The sequence below is a fragment of the Anser cygnoides genome, chromosome 8, assembly GCF_040182565.1.
Source record: "Anser cygnoides isolate HZ-2024a breed goose chromosome 8, Taihu_goose_T2T_genome, whole genome shotgun sequence".
NCBI classification, from domain to species: Eukaryota; Metazoa; Chordata; class Aves; order Anseriformes; family Anatidae; genus Anser; species Anser cygnoides.
In genome coordinates, this window is record NC_089880.1 from 32,774,933 (window position 1) to 32,795,019 (window position 20,087).

A 20,087-nucleotide genomic window follows, 5' to 3' on the forward strand; every position below is an offset into this window, starting at 1 on the left:
GCCCCCCCAGCCTGGCCCTGGGCACCCCCAGGGATGGGGCACCCGCAGCTCCCCTGGGCAGCCTGCGCCAGGGCCTCACCGCCCTCATGGTGAAGGATTTCTTCCTCATATCTAATCTAAATCTCCCCTCTTTTAGTTTAAAGCCATTACCCATTGTCCTATCCCCACACACCCCAACAGAGTCCCTCCCCATCTCTCCTGCAGCCCCCGTTAGGCACTGAAGGCCGCTCTGAGGTGTCCCCGGAGCCTTCTCCTCTCCGGGCTGAACACCCCCAGCTCGCTCAGCTGGCTCCACAGCAGCAGTGCCCCAGCCCTGCGGCCACCTCTTGTTACTCTTGCCTTCTGAAGTTTGTTTGAATCTGAAAACCCAGCGACTTGCAGGGGTCCCCTGGGCACCTGAGGTTTCACCCCCCCATGGGGTGTGCTGGAGGCCGCCACCTCCCCCCCACGTTCCCACTTGGGGCGGCGATGCAGGCTCTGCACCGATCCTTATCCCACTTCCCCCTCCTCCTGCCGTGCGCAGCCCTCGCTCGCAGTCCCTTTGTGCGCAGGGCCTGGGGCTCCCCGCAGGCATTTCCTCGGCTGGAGGCCGCGCTGGGTGGCCGTGGGCACGGGCCTGCCGCGGCCTGCTGGGTGCGGGAGGACGCAGGCAGCGCTGCCGGCACCACCACCGCCTGCCTGTTCCGCAGACACACGACCGCCTGAAAACATGTTGCTGTGACTAGCTGCCGGTGGAGAGGTTTTTCTCCAGCCCTTGACTGATTCCTGCCCAGCAGCGGCACGGGGTTTGCACCACAAGCGCGTCCTGGAGAACCTGCCCTGTGTGATGCAGAGCCCCTCTCTTCGGGAGAACAAGCGAAGGGCGGCCAAGAAAACCCGTCATTGAAGCAAATTATGGGGAAAACACGAGCTTTGCTCGGTACTGGCAAGCGGCCGTGCTCTGGGGTGCCAAGTCCGAGTCGAGATGTGGTACCACCACGGCAATTAGCGTCGATCTATGGAGCAGCGAGGGAACAGGCAGGATGTTGGAAATTAGGGAAAATTGCGTGTAATTATTTGCTGTTTCTCTTCTGAAGGTCGTTTCATACACGGTGACATTGCACTGACTCACCAGAGGAGGGAATAGGGTTTTGGGGTTGGCTTTGCTTGTCCAAGCCATGTTTCCAGTGTTTCACCACAGCTCTTCTGCGCTCCTCTTCTGCATAAAATTGCTTTAGAGGCAATAGAGGTCTGCGCTGAAGTTACAAAATGTGAAAAGATAAAAATAAATCATTTAAATAATGTATTTTTTCTATCTTACTAAGGTAAGTTCCACCTAATTCTGATTCTGTTCTGGGGCAGGAAATTTTAAGGGAAAAAATACATCAACATCAAAGCTGCCACATTCCAGGACAGCGTTTTCATTGTCCCGTGCTTCATCGTCCTGTGCTCTCCAGAAGAATTGTGCACGGGCCGTGCCCATGGCAGAGGCACCGCGGCTGGGCCTCCGTGGTGGCCTGCTGCTGGCCTCCCCCGGCAGGGATGGCGCACACAGCGCCGCGGCGCTCAGCACTACCGCAGCACAAACGCCGGCTGAACGAGCAGCGTGTGCATCGCCGCCAGGACTGGCACGGCTTGCTGGTAGTTGCTAACATGGTTTGTAAAGGGAAAACGTGCGGATCTGACACGGGAGTGTTACTGTAGTGTTCCAACAGCTTGCTCACAAGAGGGAGTCTTTCAGGATGATTTCTGGTGAACCCTGCTTTTCCATGTAAGTGACATTTTGGCTGTGCCAAATCCTTCACCAGCAGACAGGGTGGTTTTGGGGCTTGCACTGTAAACTGGATCCCTGAGCTGATCCAGCTTGAAAACAGTTCTTTTAAATCAAAAAGCAGTGGTGCAGCCCTGCAAACCCCTGCGAGGCCGTGAAGCGGCGGCAGGGCCACCAGCAGGGCCACCAGCAGTGCTGCTTCAGGTGGCTGCGGCTGCTGAGCGCACGTGTCCCGGCGGCAGGAACCAAGGCACGGGAGGCCGGTCATTCTGCTGGGCTTTTATTCTGACAGACACAACACACACTGATTTGGTACACAAACAGGCTAGTTTATAAGGCAAACAATGATTTCAAAGTAGGCTTCCCATACACTACTGCTTCCATAAAATTTTTGACAGGAATACAACATATTAAAACCAGTATTAGAACTACTTTTGTACTGGAATTCAAATACATCACATAGGAGGCATCTTTAAAGAAAGGCAACAAAAATACACCTTCCCACTCGAAAAAGGTAAGTGGGAAATAAAAACTTTAATTTACGCTAAAGCTTTCTGATTCATTTTTGAAAGTGCGTTCCTCCAGCCATCTCACGTTACGGCAGGCATGGCTGGCAAATAGTGCTTAGACTGCTCTTCTGTAAACAAATTAAAAGCAGACATTCTTTCCCATTTTCTGATATTTAAAGTAGATTCTCCTTCATATCACTGTGCACAAAGATGGAAAGACCTGACTTTTTCCAAATTCAGAAGTGTCCTACTCCACAAAGGAAAGGCATGGAGCAACAAAATTATTTTAAGTGAATGGTGAAACCATCCCTGATCTACTTAAGAATAACAAGCCCATGGCTATCTGATCATTACCACATATATGATTCTTTATGTAAAAGAAAAAACAGCATTTTCCTGTTGTGGCTGTAAAAGAGCTGATAAACGAGGTATTGAGTCACTCTTCTCACAGCGCATTTCCCTCCTGACCACTCGCTGTCCCTCGGCAAGCCGTGTGCTCTGGCTGTGCTGCTATTCAGAAATGGTTCGGTCTAATTATTAAGGTCATCCTGACATACTTTACAAGGGACTGGGCTTGTTTATTAGTTTTAAACAGCTAGTGTACACAAACTGAACAATATGAATCCTTTGGACAGAAGAGGCTTTGTATATCACAAAATAATGTTAAAAAAAAAAAAAAATTGAATCCTGCAAGACGCTTTTCCCAAGAGAACCAGCGCAGTTTTTATTTCCCGACACACACCTCACCGTGCTGCCCAGGTGCTGACGAGGACACGGGCCTGGGGCTGGCCGAGCTCCCCGCGGCCTCTGCCTGGAGCAGCGAGGCTGGAGGAGGCGGTTTGCCTCCCGGCGCAGCTGGGGAGTGCTGCAGAACACAGGCAGCACCCTGCCAAATGTCAAAGTGCCTCGCCGTGGTGGTAGGCTGGCCCTTGAGTGAAAGTAAGACTTCAGCTTTTAGGTGGCACTCAAACGCACCCCCCCGCCTCCACATTACGTTTATGCAAAGAGTGGCTTTTGCTGTCAGATTAATTATTTCTGACGGATACGAAGATACACAACGAGACTACACAGCAGCGGAACAGGGAAAGTGAGTAGTTGGTTTCTCTTTTGAGTAGTTACTTTTACAAACAAAGGAAGGGAAGCAAAAATCAATTAAAATTCAATTTTCCACGAGAATTTCCTAGCAGATGCAGGTTTATATTTGCCTTTAAGTCCCTTGAATTGGTTATTATTGGCACAAAGTATATGGTGTACCACTACACGATATATTGTATTTTATTGTATTGCATGTAATTTCACCAAGAGGCCATTAAACAGGAGCCGTTAGAGGCTATCATCTAGAAAAAGGACAAAGAAAATAGAAAAAAATGCAGTCCTTGTGAAAATAAACTTCAGATGTGACACAAATGGGTTAGAACTCAGTTTTCTAATAAAACCTGAAAGTTACCTGGAGGAAAGATTTGACTGATGCACATAATTCTACCCATCTCTTCCAGTCTCCATTATTTGAAAAATTCCCAAAGCTGCCATATCTCTCAAATTTGTCTTTTTGGAGGAAAGAAAAAGAGATCAGTTTTCTCAGGTAATACTTTGGCTACTGTGTAGAACATTTTAATAATTAAGAAGTTTTGAGTGGTATCCTCATTACTTAAGAATCATTTGATGTTCATTTGCTGCCCAGACATGTGCGTTTCCAAATAAAACCACCCATATGAAAGCGGTATTTCTGGCTTTGTAAACCTTTGCCATTTATCTACAGGAAGAAGAACACTTACTGTCACTTACAGTCTGTTTATCACTTTCTCCATCTGCGCAAAGTAGTTTTATAGTGTGCTTTGCTAATGGCAATTCTTGTTATGCCTGGGTGTTTCACAGGTTGCTATTAAAAAAAAAAACACAAACCACAGATCTCTCACTTTACGCTGTGTGTCCCGATGCTACATCCTACTCAGCAGATAAGCTAACTTCAGCATCCACGCAGAATGAGTACTTGTCAGGACAATATGTGTCATGAGACACAGGCTACATTCAGTTCTCGAAAGAGATTGATGATCTACCATCACTGGTACAATACAACCTTTTCAGTTTTAAGCCATAGAAATCTAAATAAAATCTGAGTTTTATCTTCCTTTAATTCTTCTACTTTTTGCCCCTTTCTCTCTTTGTCCCTCCAGAAAAAAGGAGGAAGAAAGACTCTCTGAAACTGATAATCTTAGTATTAAGATTATATATAGGAGTGGGTCTCTTCAGTAATTAAACTGTTGAATCTGTTCCAACTGTCCCCTGATAGGAAAATCATTTTTTTTCTACCTTAATGTAAGAAAAAATCCCTCCAGACTCTATTTTAGACACACAAAAAGTCATGTTCTGCAGCTCAGTTAGGAACTGCAATAACAACAGAATTTAGCAACAAACCCAATTGCTTTGTCTATATTTGAGAATTTTTGGCACATTGGATAAATAATAATTTGGCACTATAAGGCCACTCGGTAATGCCGTTTTCAGCTATTTATGCAGATGCAAGCGCGTTACAAACACCCTGATTCACAGTAAGATTTAAAACCACTTGTTGGCGAAAGCAGTTTCCATGCAAGTGGATCAACGTTCCTTCACGCCGCTGTCCGTCGGATTTCATCTGACAACGTGATTGATCTCTCTTTCCACTCGTTGTTAGAGCACTTGGAGACAGCGTTGGCTGCTTGACAAAACTTCTGCAGGAGGATCTTTCTTAGTAGCAGATAAACCCACGGATCCAGTATCTGGTTTAGTGAGGCCAAGCGCACAGCTGTCAAGAAGAAATTGCACTCTTTGTGCAGTTCTGAGCTTTGGGCTTCTGCAGAGAATCCCTTACAGTATTCAAACGACGTGTGGCTGAAGATCATCTTCAGCATCGTTATCTAAAGAAAGTTAGGAGGAAAAAAACAATACAAGTTAAGAGACCAGATCTGTATCAGTATATGCAAATACCCCTGAAGATAAAATCCTGCCAAGGGATTTTTTCCTTCCTTATTGATTTCAGACCATGGCCATAACAAGGAAGCAAGCTCTGAGAGAGCAGCTCAGTCTGCGTGTGCACATAAAACAAGCATGACAAACCTGTTACCTCCCAGCCACCCATCAGGCTGATCTGCAGATCCCATGCTAACGCGAGGAAGCACACGCTGCTCCCCTGACACCTCGCAGAAAGCCGTGTGCTAAATCCCAGTGGCTAGAAAGGGAAATCACTGACTTGGCAAAACTGATTCAGAGGGACTCATTTTATCACTGCCGTATTACCAGAATTACAAAAACCAGCTGAATAACTCCTAATGAGTAGTTCAAAATTATGTTATGAACAGCAGATGTCAGGAAAAAGAATTTCAAATACGAAAATGTCTACATTTCTTGTAAAACTAGCATGTTTTATTCTATGACATATACATTTTAGACTTTAAGGTAACTATTCTGCTTATGAACTGACGAAAAAGAAAAGGGTTAATGAAAGCGCTTTGGACTAGAGGACAAGAAAGTATTTTATGTCAACTAAAAAAAAGAAGATTTTGTTTTGCCAGAAGCCGCAGACGGCCTTTTGTGTTAACCTGACCTCTAACCCCCGCCTCCTGCCCTCAGCTCAGCTCCCTCAGCGCACACAGCCATGTATTCAGGAATCCGTTTCCCACGGCATCCAGACGGGCACGACTGGGACTGTACCGGCACAGCGAAACGTTTCACACGAGCGCAAGTTTCCGTGGCCGGCGTCTCCCACAGCTCTGGCACAGAGCAGCCAGCTCCGGTGGCGGCCGAACGCTACGCGCGGGTCGATGCCGCTGGGGCTGGAGGCGAGCAGCAGCGGCGGCTTTCTCATTTACTGCAGCGGTTACGCAGCACGGGGCTGCCCCGGGTGTTGCGTGGTGGCAGGTGGCAGGACGCTGCTGCCCCTCAGGGAAGGCAAGCCGCGGGTGCTGCAATGCTCACTCACTCGTTTAGGACGAGGCAGCTTTGCCTCCAAGGCCGCTGGGCTACAAGGCTCACAGTCAGTAAGGGACTTAGTGACTGAAGGCTGCAGGGCAATGATTCAGCCAGCTAAAATAACGATACTTTGGGCTGCCTCGTTCTCCAAATTAAGACAAAAATCTTGCTTTACAACTGGCAGTGAAAGGAGCCTCAGAACACAAGGACACCTGCGCTCCCGTGTGAGAGCCCAGAACGGCAGGGCGCCGCTGAGGGCTGGTTTGCTGCGGGTTGTGCAGGAACCCCGCAGCTGAAGGAGGGCTCGGCCCGGCAGCGCTGCCCAGCGCTGGGCTCCGGCTGCGGGAGCGCGGGCTTTGAGTCACCGGGCTGCTGCTCAGCTAGGTAAAAAGGGACAGAAGCTTTCCTTCGTCTTGTTAAAGCTGGTGAGATAGTGAGGACAGGGCCGGCTTTCGGATGCACCTCAGCAAGTCTGGCGCCCCGGTACGAGCCGAGCCGTGGCAGCAGGAAGCCACCCACCCCTCGGGACGGACGGTACGGGGCCTCTTTGCTGGATTCGCCGTGCGCCGAGCACGGGGCAGTTAACGAGTGACTTCCTGGACAGGTCCTGGTTTTGCTCACAGATTTTCTCTGGTTGTGAACCGAAGGCCTCGAACGCCAGGAAATCCTGCAGACTCGAGGCAGCAGGCCCGCGGACTCTGAGGTGCCCACAGCGGCTGTCAGGGAGGCGGTGCAGCACCACGCTGTGACGTGCCACAGGTTCGCTGCGTCTGCGAGGGGGGTGCCAGGCACCAGGCGAGTGCCAGTCCCAAACGTGCAGGGAGCTGCCCAAGCGACCGGGCTCCCGGTCACCTACTGACAGCCCCGTGCAAGCTCCTGACCTTGGCCTCTCAAAGGAGCCGGCACAACCCGTACGCACAGCGATGTGAGCCCGGTCAGGGCTTTTCCCCAGTGCCGCTGTCAGAGAGCAGCACCACTGCTGGGAGCAGGGCCGGCTGGCGGGGGGGAGCAGGGAGCTGGCCGCGGGCAGCGTTTGGCCCCTTGGAGGAATCTTCCGGGTGCCGGATCAATAACCGTGTGGTGGCCTGGGAAAGGCTCGGAGGAGTCCGGGAGACAGGGCCACTCCAACAGCGAGGCAGAAGTGTTTTTGTTTCTTTAAATAGAAGCAGTTGAGAATTCCATCTGCTGCATTTAATTTAAAAAAAAATGAAAAGTAGCCGCTGGTGGAGGTTTTCAAAAACACAGGATACAGACCCAAAACACACCAGGCGGCCACGCACCAGACCCGCACAACCCCAGCTCCACCGCGGGCCTGTCCCCGCGGGCCTGCAGCACCTCCAGCAGCGCCCCGCGCCCGCCGGGCCTGGCAGCCTGCTCCCGGCAGCCCGTGGAGAGGGGCAGCCTTGTGGAAATGCGCCGAGCCCATGCTGCGGCCGAACCCAAACCCTCTTTGTCATTCCCAGCACCGGGATTACTGCCCCTAAATCAGCTCTTCTAGCCCGTCTTTGGGGAACCCTGCAGCAGCTTTGTAGACCTTGTTGTCTTGTTCTTTTGTTACGGAATCCATGGAGCTACAAAAATATTAGACTAATAAAATGCATTTCTCAAGCACGCAACTGCTGTTTATTTTTGACTTTCTTACATAATATTCCATTACTGGAATACTTGTTGGGCCTTCGGTGGCTCTACTGGAAATTTTGTTTGATATCCTTGGAGGCCGTCTATCATGGCCTGTACTGGTCCTCTAAATTAATTGGAAGGCAGACCGCAAAACGAAGGGGCACAACATCAGGTGGAATAAAGTCAATAGAACTACACAATCTGTGCCAATAAAGCGTGGGCTCAAAACACCTATAGTAATGCGACTGGTAATCACATTTAATTGATAAGACAACAATCTGCTGTTACCGAATGCAGTTTTATAATTAAACTTCCGTTGCTGTGGCTTTTAAACTGATAGCCAATGACTGGGCACGCTTTGTGAGGTATCTTTACAGCATTTTGAGTAAAGTTTGTCTACAGCTCACGAGAGATTTTCGGGTTGTTTCAGAGGTTCCCAGCTAGCCGCCATCGCTCCGTGACACGCTGCCGCGGGCTGAACGTTAAACGGGCAGTCTGTGTTCCTTCAGGGATCCAGGCGGCTTGCTATCACATTACTAAGTATTTGAAGTGAACTTTCATTGTATTCAGGGAAAAAAAAAAGACAAGAAGTCTTTCCCAAATATATTTTTCCAGTTTTAGAAACTAGGTTGGAAGGTTTTCTTGACCGGAGACCACAAGGAATTCTCCGCGGCAGAGCTCCGTGCAGCACTTGGGCAGGGACAGGCTCAGGCTCCTTCCCCACGGCAGCACTGCAGAGCCCCAGTTAGGAGGCATTTACCAAAATCTGTGGGGCCATAGGGCTGCTATCTGCAGTAAAGGATGGACAATAAAACAGTTGCTATGCTTTGCAGGTATGTATTTTTAGGCGAAGCAAGAGCTGTGAGTAGCCGGTCTGGAATGCGGGGTAAGAATCCGATGTGAACTTCCCGGTCCCAAACTGCAAAATCTTTTCATGAGATAGCTTCCAAAAATCCAGGCATGTTTTCTATGCATCATGAAGACAGGAGGATTTATCTGTTTACACTGCTTCTCCTCTCCCATTAGTCCTAATCTGTTGCTGAAATAATTCTCTCCCACATAGCAAAGAAAGCTGCAGAAGGAATACAGGATTCTCCTGATGAAGTACAAATAATGGCTGCGGTGAGCGAACTATGCAGAAGCCCAGATGGAGAGACAATACCTATAGTCACGTACCACCTTATTTTAAAGTCAAAACTGGACTCACTTCTACCGCCTCTGTGGAAGCTAAGGCAGAATGAAAGACCTCAGCCTGAGCAAGCCAAATGTCATTGCAGCTCCACGCTCCTTGTGGAGCCCTGAAGGAGGATTCCCACTGCTTGGAATGGATGTGGATTTCTCTCTCACAGCAGAAATACTGCCTGTCGCAGGCAAAGCTAGGACAAGCCCACACATCCGCCAGCCCCGCAGGACTGCAGGGTGACCCCAAGCAAATCCCCTCTCTGTTTCTGCGAAACCCATGCTAGTGACATCACCGGCAAGCCTCTTGGAGAACTGATGCACAAGGCCGAGGATTTCAACATGGAAAACCTGTTTGCAGAAGGGCAGTAACGCAGGGAATCGTGACAGATCCCGGTGAAGTCTAACAGGCTTCCAACAGGCACGTGCTCTAAGTTTTACTGCCTGGTTGTGCCCTTACCTAAGACAAATAGAGTCTGGCAAAATCCAGCCTTTTGGCAGGTCCCCAGGTGTTCCCTGCAGCACGCCAACCGCAGCGACCAGGAGGCCGGGACACCTGCACCAAGCGCCTATTTCGGCGTCAGAGGGGAGCAGAGCACCCCCAGGAAGCTGCTGGTTCATGTGAGCCAAGGCGTCTGCAGCGCAGTGACACCACTGCCTTCTCTCCCTAAGTAAAGGTGCTTTCCATAGCAGTTTTGCGCATTTAAAAATATTGCAAAATACTAAATGTATAATAAAAACACCTTTAAAGGAGAGTATCATCGATTTCTGTCTGACGGGAGGGTTAAGGAGAACATGTACGTTGAAAGGCAAAGCAGCAAAATACCTGAGCAGTTCAGCTTTAAATAGCCTTGAAAGCACCCTGCGAGTGCATAATTTGGTAACCTGGAGCTGCTAAAAGCATTATTATGAGAATTACAGTCTGTGCTGCAGCTGTGCTTCTGTGCAAACAAAGAAGAGCTTTATCCACGTTACCTCAAACTCGTTTCAGTCTGCCGTTGGCTTATTTCAGTGGTTACGTTCAACAGTTGAACACCAAAATAAACAGAAGATTGGTGCAGACTGGAAACCACTTATGATAAAGCAATACCTTATGTAAGTGGAGCATTTTTCAGGTTCTCCATGCTGAATTCAAGTAAAGTCTTGACTGCACAATAAGAGATCTCATGCCTGCGTTATGAATACAGCTCCTCTCTTCTACCAAACATCCCATAAATCACGGGAAGGAGGGACGCTTCATTACGCTGTTCAGTGCACAGCCGCTATCATCAGAAGTTTCCCTTTTCTGTTAGATCCTATTTGATATTCTCATTTTCATCAACAGATCAAGTCTGTGTGAAGGGGCATTGTTTCTGTTAGGCAAACAGTTCTCAGCATCCATTAGTTCTCAGTTATAAACCTCAGACTCTTTTAATCTAAAGTCTCCTCTGAAAATCCCTAGATTCCTGTTTAAATGAGGTTTCTTACAACTGCTAAATGATGCGGCTATATGTTAAATGAGTTCTTTCATTTGGCTTTCACTGAAAATACACTTGCCTTGCTCCAGGCTCACTCTTCCAAAAACCTGGCCTCTTATTCCTAATTTGTCCTTTGCAGTTGTATAGAAAAAATGGAAGTACAAAACTTCTGGTGCAGTCGTGACGCTTGATTCTGACACTACGGAGCCTGGCAGGCATGCTGACTAGACGGAGAAGCTCTGCAGGACCCTGCAGCCCAAGCGATAGCTTTGCAGCGTTGCCGCTGTGCTGTGAAGCGAGCTGTTTGCAGATTCACTCCGGACCACAGCTGCTCCCCGGCCGGGCAGCACCAGTCGCAGCAGCAGCACCGGGGCTGCCCGGCAGCGTCCTCCCTGCAGCCCTGCTCTCGCCCGGAGCGCCGGGCTGCTTGCCAGGGCCAGCGGCGCCGACCTCCCAGCCCCGTCTGCGGCCCCAAGAGCCGTGGCTGCCTCTGACCCACGGAGTGCTTACAGCAGCTCTGCCCTCTGCTTGATCCTCGCGCCGCGGGGGCCTCCTTTCCACTTCCCGCAGGTCCATTCAGCTGCACTGGCTTGACCTCTGGCTTTTAAGTCTGCAAAATACCACTGGAAGCAAACCACCCAAGGGAATCCCTGCACCGTCACTGATTTTCCAGAGTATTCATGTTCTGAAGGAAGAGAAGAGATGTCTCTCATCTCTTTTTTGCTCTATGCTACAAGGCTGGTTAAACCCCCATGTGTGGTAGCTTTGGTGGAAGATGGCAAAGCACAGGGCAGAACCTGCTTCCAGGTGGGGAGAATACAAAAACTAGGACTGAGAGGCAAATGCATTTCCTGCATTGAATAACCACCTTCTCATGTTTTCATCCTTTTAATTACAGAGGACAAACGTGGCAGTTAACTTCTGGAGAAATAAAGAAATCCCAGTGTTTTCCCTTGGGACTTAGCTGTACCCATCGGTGGGACAGCCCCACACTCCTAGCGGAGATGTGCCGCGGTCTGGAAAGGGCCAGCCAAGTTCTCTGTGCACAGTGGGAGAAAAATCCTTCCGAGGCCACACAGTACCTGTCATGTAACTGCGGAATTATTCTAGCAAGCTTCACCCCTTTCCTGCTTAAGGATTCCAAGCACAAACTCTCCAAAAGTCACACTGTCCTCTGGCAGCAGGACAAACTGGCCATCTTATAGAGGGTACTGGACTCCTAGGTGTGCCCTCATCCCATACAGTAGGAGCAGAGGTGGATTCAATCTCTTCCACTCCTAAACCATGAGGAAGGATTTATCCCAGCTTGACAAAAAGGGGCAGAAATGAGGAAGAACAAAATAATGGAAAGAAATTCAGGGGTCCTTTAAAAAAAGGAAAAGAAACAAAAAGCCGGAAGCGCTGCCTTAAATAAGATAGAGTGAGCAATCTGCTGAAAACTAGCGGGCACTTACAAAGTCACACACTGTACCTTTCCTCATAAACCACAGAGATAAGTTTTGGTGCAGAGCAGGAGCAAATAAAAAAATATGCAATAACTCCTTCCCATCAGCACAGGGCTCCATCACAAAGGGGCTGGATGAACTTGCTGACAGGTTCACCTCAACAAGGGGCAGGGAGGTTCCGGTCCCCTTGCTCCGGCACCTTCAGATCCCGATTGTGCTACCCACTGGGTAAACCTCCCCGTCTGGCCGCAGGGGGCAGGGGTGCAGACCCCATCCCACCGCCATCCCACCCTCCCGGTCCATCTCCCCATCGCCTGCCTGTTGCTCACAGCACTGCTGACCTCAGTGCCCTCCTCCCAGACCCACAGTCTCCTCACCTCCTGCCCTCTTCCTCTTCACACGACCTTTCTTGTCCTCATCACCCCTCCTTTCTACGGCATTTCTTTGGTCTTATTCTTCCCGATGCGCTGCACTGTGCCCACCTCTTGGACCGCTCCCTGCCTCTCTCCGACCAGCACCCACGCCTGCCACCCCCAGGGCTCCGTCCCCGTCCCAGCTGTCGCCCCCGCTTCCTTTCCCCTCGTGGCCACGGTGCCCACGAGGAACCCGAGCCACCTGTGGGCGCAGGGCCGGGGAAGGCTGCGGCGGCCGAGGCGGTGACCTACCAGCAGCGGTGACCAGCACGCCGAGAGGACGCACATGATCCCCAGCAGCTGGATCAGCGTTTCCGTGGTGATCCGCCCCCACTGCTTGCTGGAGCGCGGCGCGGTCGCTTTGGTCCGACAGCGAGACACCAGGGCCTCGATGGTGGCCAGGTTGCACGCCACCGTCACCACCAGGGAGAAGAGCCCCAGGCCAGCGAAGGTGGAGGCGAAGAAGCTCCCGGTGAGCTCGCCGTCGCCCGTGCTGATGAAGCACCAGGTGCCGGGCCACTGCAGCGTGTAGCGGCCCAGGCCGGCGATGGGCAGGAGGGCGAAGGAGACGACGGCCAGCCAGATGCCGAGCAGCGCCGTCTTGGTCATCCTCGTCTTCATGTGGCTGGCGTACCAGTGGGGCGCGCGGATGGCCAGCGTCCTCTCCACGGCCATGGCGCTGGCGATGAAGAGCGGGCAGAGGCCGAAGACGGTCATGCTGAAGCCGAAGAAGGCGCAGAGGCGGCCCGAGGGGTCGACGGCGGCCCAGGTGCGGTCGGACAGGTAGACGGAGATGACGATGGGGCTGGTGAGCAGCTGCCCCGCCAGGTCGGTGAGCGCCAGGGAGCCGATGCACAGCAGGAAGGACCGCTTCCGCCGGTTCTCCTTGGCCCGGTAGCTGCGGGACACCAGCAGCATGGCCAGGGCGTTGCCCACGATGCCCGTGATCATCATGGTCAGCGGGAACGCCACCGACACGGCGCCGCAGCCCTCCGCCGCCCGCCCGGTGCCGTTGCCCCGCGGCCGCATGGCGCAGGGCTCGGTGCCGTTGGGGCCGCCCTGGCACGGCGGGCGGCGGCTCATGGCGGCGGCGGCGAGCCCCGGCCCCGCTCCCGGCCCCGCTCCCGGCCCCGTCCCATGGCGGCGCCCCGCGGGCAGGCACCGGGCCGAGGCGCGGCACTGGCGGCCCCGCGGCGGGCGGCGGCCGTTAAAGGCGGGGGCGGGGCGGCCCTGCCCGCCCTCAGGGAGGGGAGCGGGCGGCGCGGGGCTCGCCTCGGGGGGCGCCGCCTCGTGCCCGAGCGGGGCCGCGGGACGGGCCGGCCCCGAGCCCCCTGCGGCGTGCGGGGCCGCCCCTGCCCGCGGCTGCAGCTCCCCCGCGCGGAGCCCTCGCTCGGACCGCGCCGGTCCCCGGGGCCCCGAGGCCCGCAGCCCGAGCAGCCGCCGCCCCGCCCTGCCCGCCGGGGCTCGGTGCCGCACGCGTGTGGCGGCGGGCATCGGCCGTCGCCTTCTCCTTCCGTGCCGCTGAACTTGCAGGAGCCGAGGACGGCTCGGGCTCACCTGGGACTCGCAGCCGGACGTTTTCCTTCCCCAGCGTGGCCTCCGTGCGCTGCTCTCGGCGGTTCCCACTTCGGGTTCTCGCTGTTTCTTTCGCCGATGAAGTCGGCGCTCCCAGCAGGATCCCTTGAAGCGTTCTGGGGCGCGGCCGATACCCGCTTGTCCCCCTGCGATGACAAACGCCTGATCCAGATTTAGGGAGTCGCCCGTGGCGAGGGTGAGTGGCTTTCCCAACACGCGGGTCAGCAGCGTGGCAGCTGCCGTACGTGGAGGCACTGACCGGCGTCATCGGGTTCCAGCCCGGCTCAGCTCAAACAGCTCTTTGGTGACCCGAAACTGAATTATTTCCCTTTCTCCCTGGCCAAGGCTGGAGCTGGAATGATCTGGGCTCTTGCCTGTATCTGGCATTGGTCGCTGCTGCTGCCAGCAGCGCCCTGTCCTTGTCTCAAAAGCTGTTTTGTTGGGTCTCCGGTGTTACAGCCATACTAAATTCCCATACTAAATGCCTATAATCGTTCTTGCTCTTTTTCCCACCATTTCTAAATTATTCCCTACAGTCACTACTTTCAACCTACACTAGGAGTGTTATTGTGGTAGTACTGTGATAAACCTGCTTCCAAATTAAGACTATAAATGACTATATGCTGTGAACGTCAGTACCACGGTGTCCTGCAGTTGCTCCTTTTGGTGAACTACATGCTTAGAGATGCACCAGCAAATCTCTTAAACAGCGATGAAATCCAAACATAAAATCCAAGAGAACTCTTCTGCCTCTTGTACACCCAGACAGGTCGTCTTCAGTTTGATTTGTCTTTTTTTCTCTTTAGCTGGACAAGATCCTGAGCTAACACAGCAGCTGAAGTGGATGAGAACATCGATAGCTCAGCACATGCTCTCACAGCTTTCTGAAGATGCCAAGGCTTTTTGAAGCTGGTAGGATGTCTAAAGATATTGTTACACCTTGTTAGAACTGACGCCGATGTTATATAGCCTCATTTCATGTTACAATATTTTCTTTGCTCATGAGCAGGAATCTCTGTCTCGTTCTCTATAGTCAGCTACAGGTAACTAACTCATTTAACTCATCGTTCCTGTCAAAGCAGAGTTAACAGTTTAAAGCGGTTTTAAGAGTTTTATGGATTACAAGTGCTATTAACAAAGCTCAGCCTAAAATACTGCCCTACTCAGTCAGGTTTTACTTTGTATGATCAAGTGTGCATGACGAAGGCCAAATCACGAACCGGGAAGAGTCAGATAAGAACCTTACTAGAAATGATGGGTTTCTTTATCAATTATTGAGCTGTGGTTTCTTCGTTAATTCAATGCTTTCTAGGACATGCAGAACAATCTGTCCTTAAACGAAGGAAACCAGACTATAATATCACAGCTGTATGATAGAAGAATGTCATTTGCAAAATAATCCAGAGCTGGGAACAATACCGACAATAAAATGGGAGGTAAACAGCCTGAAGTAGAAAGTCTGCAGAAGCATGAGGGAAAATCTATTCTCCCCACCCCCTTTTTCATTTGGACATTGAGTTTTTGGTGCTTCTGTGAGTTCAGCATGTATTTTCTGTCCCCCCCGCCCTTTGGAAAATTGTTATGCCATCATTTGATACTCTGCTTTATATTCATGTCCCTCAGTTTTACAGTGGAAATGTTCCCTGCTAGCTTAGTTGTGTGTTATTTCTGGATGGGGTCCATAACCATGAAAAAGCACCAGAGTATCATTTCTATTTTTCCAAACTAAGTATGAAGCACTCCACAGATTTATTTTTTTTCCCCAAACATGTAAGCAACCTTTTTCCAATAAAAATACAACTCATTTTAATAATGGTAGAACAGGTAAAGCTAGTAAGTTGCACAAGACTTGCTCAAATCCGTCATCATGCTTGAAACTCATCACTCTTTCCTGTTGCTCCCTTGTCCAAATTTTGGAAAAGTTTGTACAATTATCTGCACTCTTGCACTTAAAGCCAAAACAGACACCCTATTAGCTCATGTTACTTGTGACTAAAGAACAAAAAATCCTTTATGTTAAAGGATCCCATCCAGGAAATTCTATAACCAGTGATAATTTTTTCATTAATGCTCCAAGAACAAATAATGAAATTTATTTCAAAAACGAAAAACAAAAACCAACAAACCACTGACTTCCTTCCCCATAAGCATGTGAAAGCTATAGCAGAGAAATTCAAGCAGAGATAATGTCCCTAACACAGAAACTCCTCAAACAGGAATAAATGGCAGGGACAGGTTGACCCTGAGGCATTGCCATTAACACAGAGACGCCCCCATGTGTAAGAGGACTCTGAGCTTTAAATGTTTTGGAGGGAGGTCTGGTCTTTGTAGTAGCCAATCTGTAAATGATGTACCTGCTGATGTCTAGACACACCACCAAGCAGCATCAAGGATACGCACCGAAGTTTCTGGATCAATATAATAGCGCTTATTGTTCAAACACCTAAGTTTGCAAGGTAAGGAAGTGACCGAAGATGAAGCATCACGCAGCTTCCACGCCACGTGCTCCCGCTCAGTCTCCCTGAGTTAGCAGCAGATGCTGGGCTGGCTGTGCACGATCTTCGTGTTACAGACTGGATCATTCAGCAGCCTTCTGAGAACCTCAGTTTTGAAAGGGTGGCAGTGAGGCTTAATGCAGAGAGGGTGATGCACGTAACACCAGTCAAAAATCCATGGCATAATTAAAACATCCGTCTGGTTCAGTCTTTTGCCATTTAAAGTTTATCTTTTCAGACTGTGTAAGAACATTCACATTAGGATCTTAGTGACTCATTTGGTATTTGACTAGAAAAGGACTTGATCGTTGTCCTTCCTAAAGGAAGATATTGTGAAATAGGGAACCACAGAACAACTGCTTCATCTCAGGTAGTTCATCATAATTACTTGTACTGGACATGAGCGTACAGGAGTTAGTTACCTGGTGCAGAAATTAAGCAATCTTGCTCTAAGATACACCAACTTGCACATTGTAATGCATTATTAACGGACTACCTGAATTTAGACTATTAAAAGAATAAAGATTTTAAAGTAGTGGATTGTACAGTATTGCCAAACTGAATAAAATTAGTTTTTTTTTTTTAATGACTTACTTTCTAGCTTTCAATTACTACAGAAGAATGCTTACACGAAAAACAACATTACAATTCATGATAGCATTTAATTCTTAGAAAAACACATTAGAACTAAACCTAATCAAAACTTGGCCTCCCTGCCCATTACAAACGTCACTAGTCTTTGATGAAGCTTCACAGAAATACCTGCTTATTTCCATTGGCATCGATTTATCTGGTCCTAAGGGCTAAATGCTGGGCAAGGGGAGCTTACAAAAAATTTACTGCTAGGCCACCAAGGGTAGTTCCCAACCTTCAAAAAATCCCAACAAAAACAACCAAGGAAAACAAAGCCAACAACCAAAAAGCAAACACCACACTTTTTTTTTTTTTTTTTTACAGCCTGAGCCTAACCTAGCTTTGTGTTTCATCAGAGGTGGGCCATGCTCAGTCATTTATTTGTCAATTTGGCAACTAAGAGATGTTTTGTATCATTTGTAACAGGCAGGAAGGACTTCCACAGTTGCTGTGCCTTTGTATTTTAAACTGGAGTAATCAAAATAATTCAAACATCGTTTCCTCTAAAAATTTTCTGAAGCTATGGAATACATACCAAGTATCTTGAAATTTCAGAAAAATATTTTAAACGTGTTGCTTAATTCCAAAATTATTTGTATATATTATATTCCAAAGTTTATGATGCATGTGGCAAGTGGACACGTTGTCCTTCCTGCACTGCAGTAGCGGAAAAAAACACTAGTGTAAGTTAGAAAGGAAGGTTTGCTTGTGTGTCTAAGAAAAAGCACTCACTACACAGTTGACTCACAGGTTTTATTTACACTCGTCTACAGTATCGTTTTGCTTTACATTTCATCTAAGCCAAATGAAACCATAATTTTCCTTTGTCTGTAGGCTATCGCTTGCTAAATTTAAAAATTTTCATCTGTTAAGTACAGCAACAATTTTAATACAAAGCACAAGAAAAAAACTAAGGGGTAACAACATAGCATCTATTAGATCTGATTTTTACACTTTAGTAGTTGGACTTTAAAGTCGTCAGAGGCACAGTTACAAGACTAACCTGCTCTTGTGCAATCTACACACATTTAGCATGGAAGTTAGTTATAAAGAAAGCATTAAAGAAGAAATTGCAGGGCTTTTTTTTCTGCAAAAAGATTATCAAAATATTTCTACACCAAAAAACATGTTGCTTATATAACAGTCCAAAAGAAGTGTCTTTAAAAGAAAAAGCAGAATGCAGTTTTTAGTTTTGCTCCGTTTGTTTTGGTGCAGTTCTTCTAAAAAAATCAGCTGTCAACTATGGGTTTTAAGTTTTACAATTGAAATACTTGTAGATATATTGCTGTTTGCTTGCTTAAAAAGAATAATTTTCCTTAGCATACTTACCTTGCGATGGCACTGAAGATACTTAAACCTTTCTTAATCAAACGGAGCTCAAGAGAGACCAAGTTTTAATGTGATATTACTAGTAGAATAAATTCCATAAAGCATTTTAAGCCATAAATTAAACATTTAAGGGAAAAAGAGTGATTGATGAAGAACACATTTAAGATGTCAGAACTTTCTACAGTTTATTAATTTTCATTTTTAAATATAAATAAAATTCAGATACCTTGAAAATTTGTCTGCCGAAAATGAATTTTACAGATGGCCTGCAGAAACTTCACTTGATTCCAAGAAGCTAGTTCCATATTCCTCCTCAAGAGTAGCTCCTAAACGATCCTTTTGTAAGAAAGGATCGCAAAGTCCAGGATCCATGCATGTGAAAATACTGCAGCCAGTACCAACTGCAGAAAGTGCACTTTGCTGACTGCAGCGAACAGTTTCTACAGAGACAGGCACTGGCAGCTAAGAGACTTGAGCAGAGGAGAGGATAGTGCCCCACGCCTCAAACATCCTCGCCTTGAAGGAATGAAGTCCATTTCACTCAACAGAACTGTACGATGGGCTGCGTACTTAATAGCTGTTCTGCACTGAGCAGAAGAGAAAGAGGGGGGCATTGATCTAAACTTTTACTTAAACACGGAAAAACAAAAAATACTTCGACCTAAAGAACTCACTACTTTGATCCAACAGGCAACAACAGCCCTACTGCTACACTAATCTTTTGTGGTCCCGTAAGAGCTACATCAAACAAGGAGCTGGATGCAGAAAGTTCATGGGTTCCTCCGATATCCTCAGATACTTTTTTTAATTGCCACATGAAGAGCAGAGTTGCATTTGAACATATCCAACCCACAATTGCTCATACGTAAGAGCGCCAGAAATCAAGTAACTGAATCTTTCAAAATAATGATAAAAAAACCTTACTCCAAAAAACAAAACAACAAACAAAACCCAAAAAACTTTACACCTCCTCTAGGGAGTTTATGGCTTAAAATGCTATCTCACTTTTTGTTTCATGAATGAACAAAGCTGCAGTTTTCCAGAAAGCAAGGACAGACATGCACCTCTACTAGCAGATTTAGCACTTCTGACCAAGTAAGACACCAACTTCTTAAAAATGTCTCATGCACTGACTGGATTTTTTTTTTTTTTTAATGTGACCTTTAATACATTATTTCTTTTTAGAACTTGTACGGGAACCAGAATGGGAAGATCCAGATGATGATCTGCAGCGTCTGTAAGATATAAATGGAGAAAGCATGCAAAGAAATAAGTTGAAATCAATTTTAACATCCACTTTGAGTAGTCTGTATCCTATAATAGCTGGAAGCCAAGTATATTTGATAGGGGCCTTATCAGAATATAAAGATAACTTTACACCACTTTAAGCTTATGAATATGAATTTAATACTAAAAATGTACAGTAAGTTTAATATTGAAAGTAGAAAACAACTTCTAAATGCAATATTTACTTAGGAAAATAAATCAATAATGTACACATTAACACTTTCACACACTGAAAGAATGGTGACCCAAGTCTTTCTGTGGAACACATTCCTAACAGGAGGAAGTTTCATTGGAGAGGGAGGGGGAAAAAAGCACAATTACAGGTTTTAATATGAAATAATAGAATAGGGAAAGTGAGAAAACTACTTTTAATATCAAAGTAACTGCTCAGATTCAGTTGTTTCCCAGTGAAACTCAGTTCTTCAGAAAAAAAAAAATCACACATTT

The 20,087-nt window shown here is 48.2% G+C and overlaps 2 protein-coding genes and 1 long non-coding RNA gene across 6 annotated transcripts in view; 1 reads left to right on the forward strand and 2 right to left on the reverse strand.

Annotated features, from left to right (window-relative positions):
• Positions 1-2,014: 2,014 nt before the first annotated feature.
• On the reverse strand, positions 2,015-13,815 carry PTGER3 (prostaglandin E receptor 3). 4 transcript variants are annotated; one of them, XM_013193158.3, is made up of 2 exons: positions 12,574-13,815; positions 2,015-5,156 (listed from the first exon to the last, which is right to left on the reverse strand). In XM_013193158.3, exons 1-2 carry the CDS (start codon positions 13,813-13,815, stop codon positions 4,869-4,871), a joined length of 1,530 nt encoding a protein of 509 aa, XP_013048612.3. In that variant the 3' UTR covers positions 2,015-4,868. The 4 variants fall into 4 exon arrangements, with proteins under 4 accessions (XP_013048612.3, XP_066857782.1, XP_066857783.1 ...); XM_067001681.1 differs by lacking the exon at positions 2,015-5,156 and adding an exon at positions 8,185-9,357; XM_067001682.1 differs by lacking the exon at positions 2,015-5,156 and adding an exon at positions 9,364-11,148.
• A 120-nt stretch (positions 13,816-13,935) lies between these two features.
• LOC136791393 (uncharacterized) lies at positions 13,936-19,859 on the forward strand. The gene is made up of 3 exons (XR_010833333.1): positions 13,936-14,092; positions 14,703-14,808; positions 19,539-19,859. It is a non-coding gene; the product is annotated as an uncharacterized lncRNA (long non-coding RNA).
• ZRANB2 (zinc finger RANBP2-type containing 2) overlaps positions 17,759-20,087 on the reverse strand; it is a 67,214-nt gene continuing 64,885 nt past the window's right edge. Inside the window, exon 11 of the mRNA XM_067001686.1 lies at positions 17,759-19,588. Within this exon, the coding sequence (XP_066857787.1) occupies positions 19,525-19,588 (64 nt within the window). The 3' untranslated portion in view covers positions 17,759-19,524. The remainder of the gene's footprint in view (positions 19,589-20,087) is intronic.

What these genes read in the sequence shown, in the direction of transcription:
- PTGER3 (XM_067001681.1), bottom strand. Translation starts at nt 13,815, where the DNA reads ATGCCCGCCGCCACACGCGTGCGGCACCGAGCCCCGGCGGGCAGGGCG. An exon ending in CGTGCTGGTCACCGCTGCTG is followed by an intron (nt 9,358 to 12,573) that starts GTAGGTCACCGC and finishes TTCTGCAAACAG; the next exon opens with GTTTTCCATGTTGAAATCCT.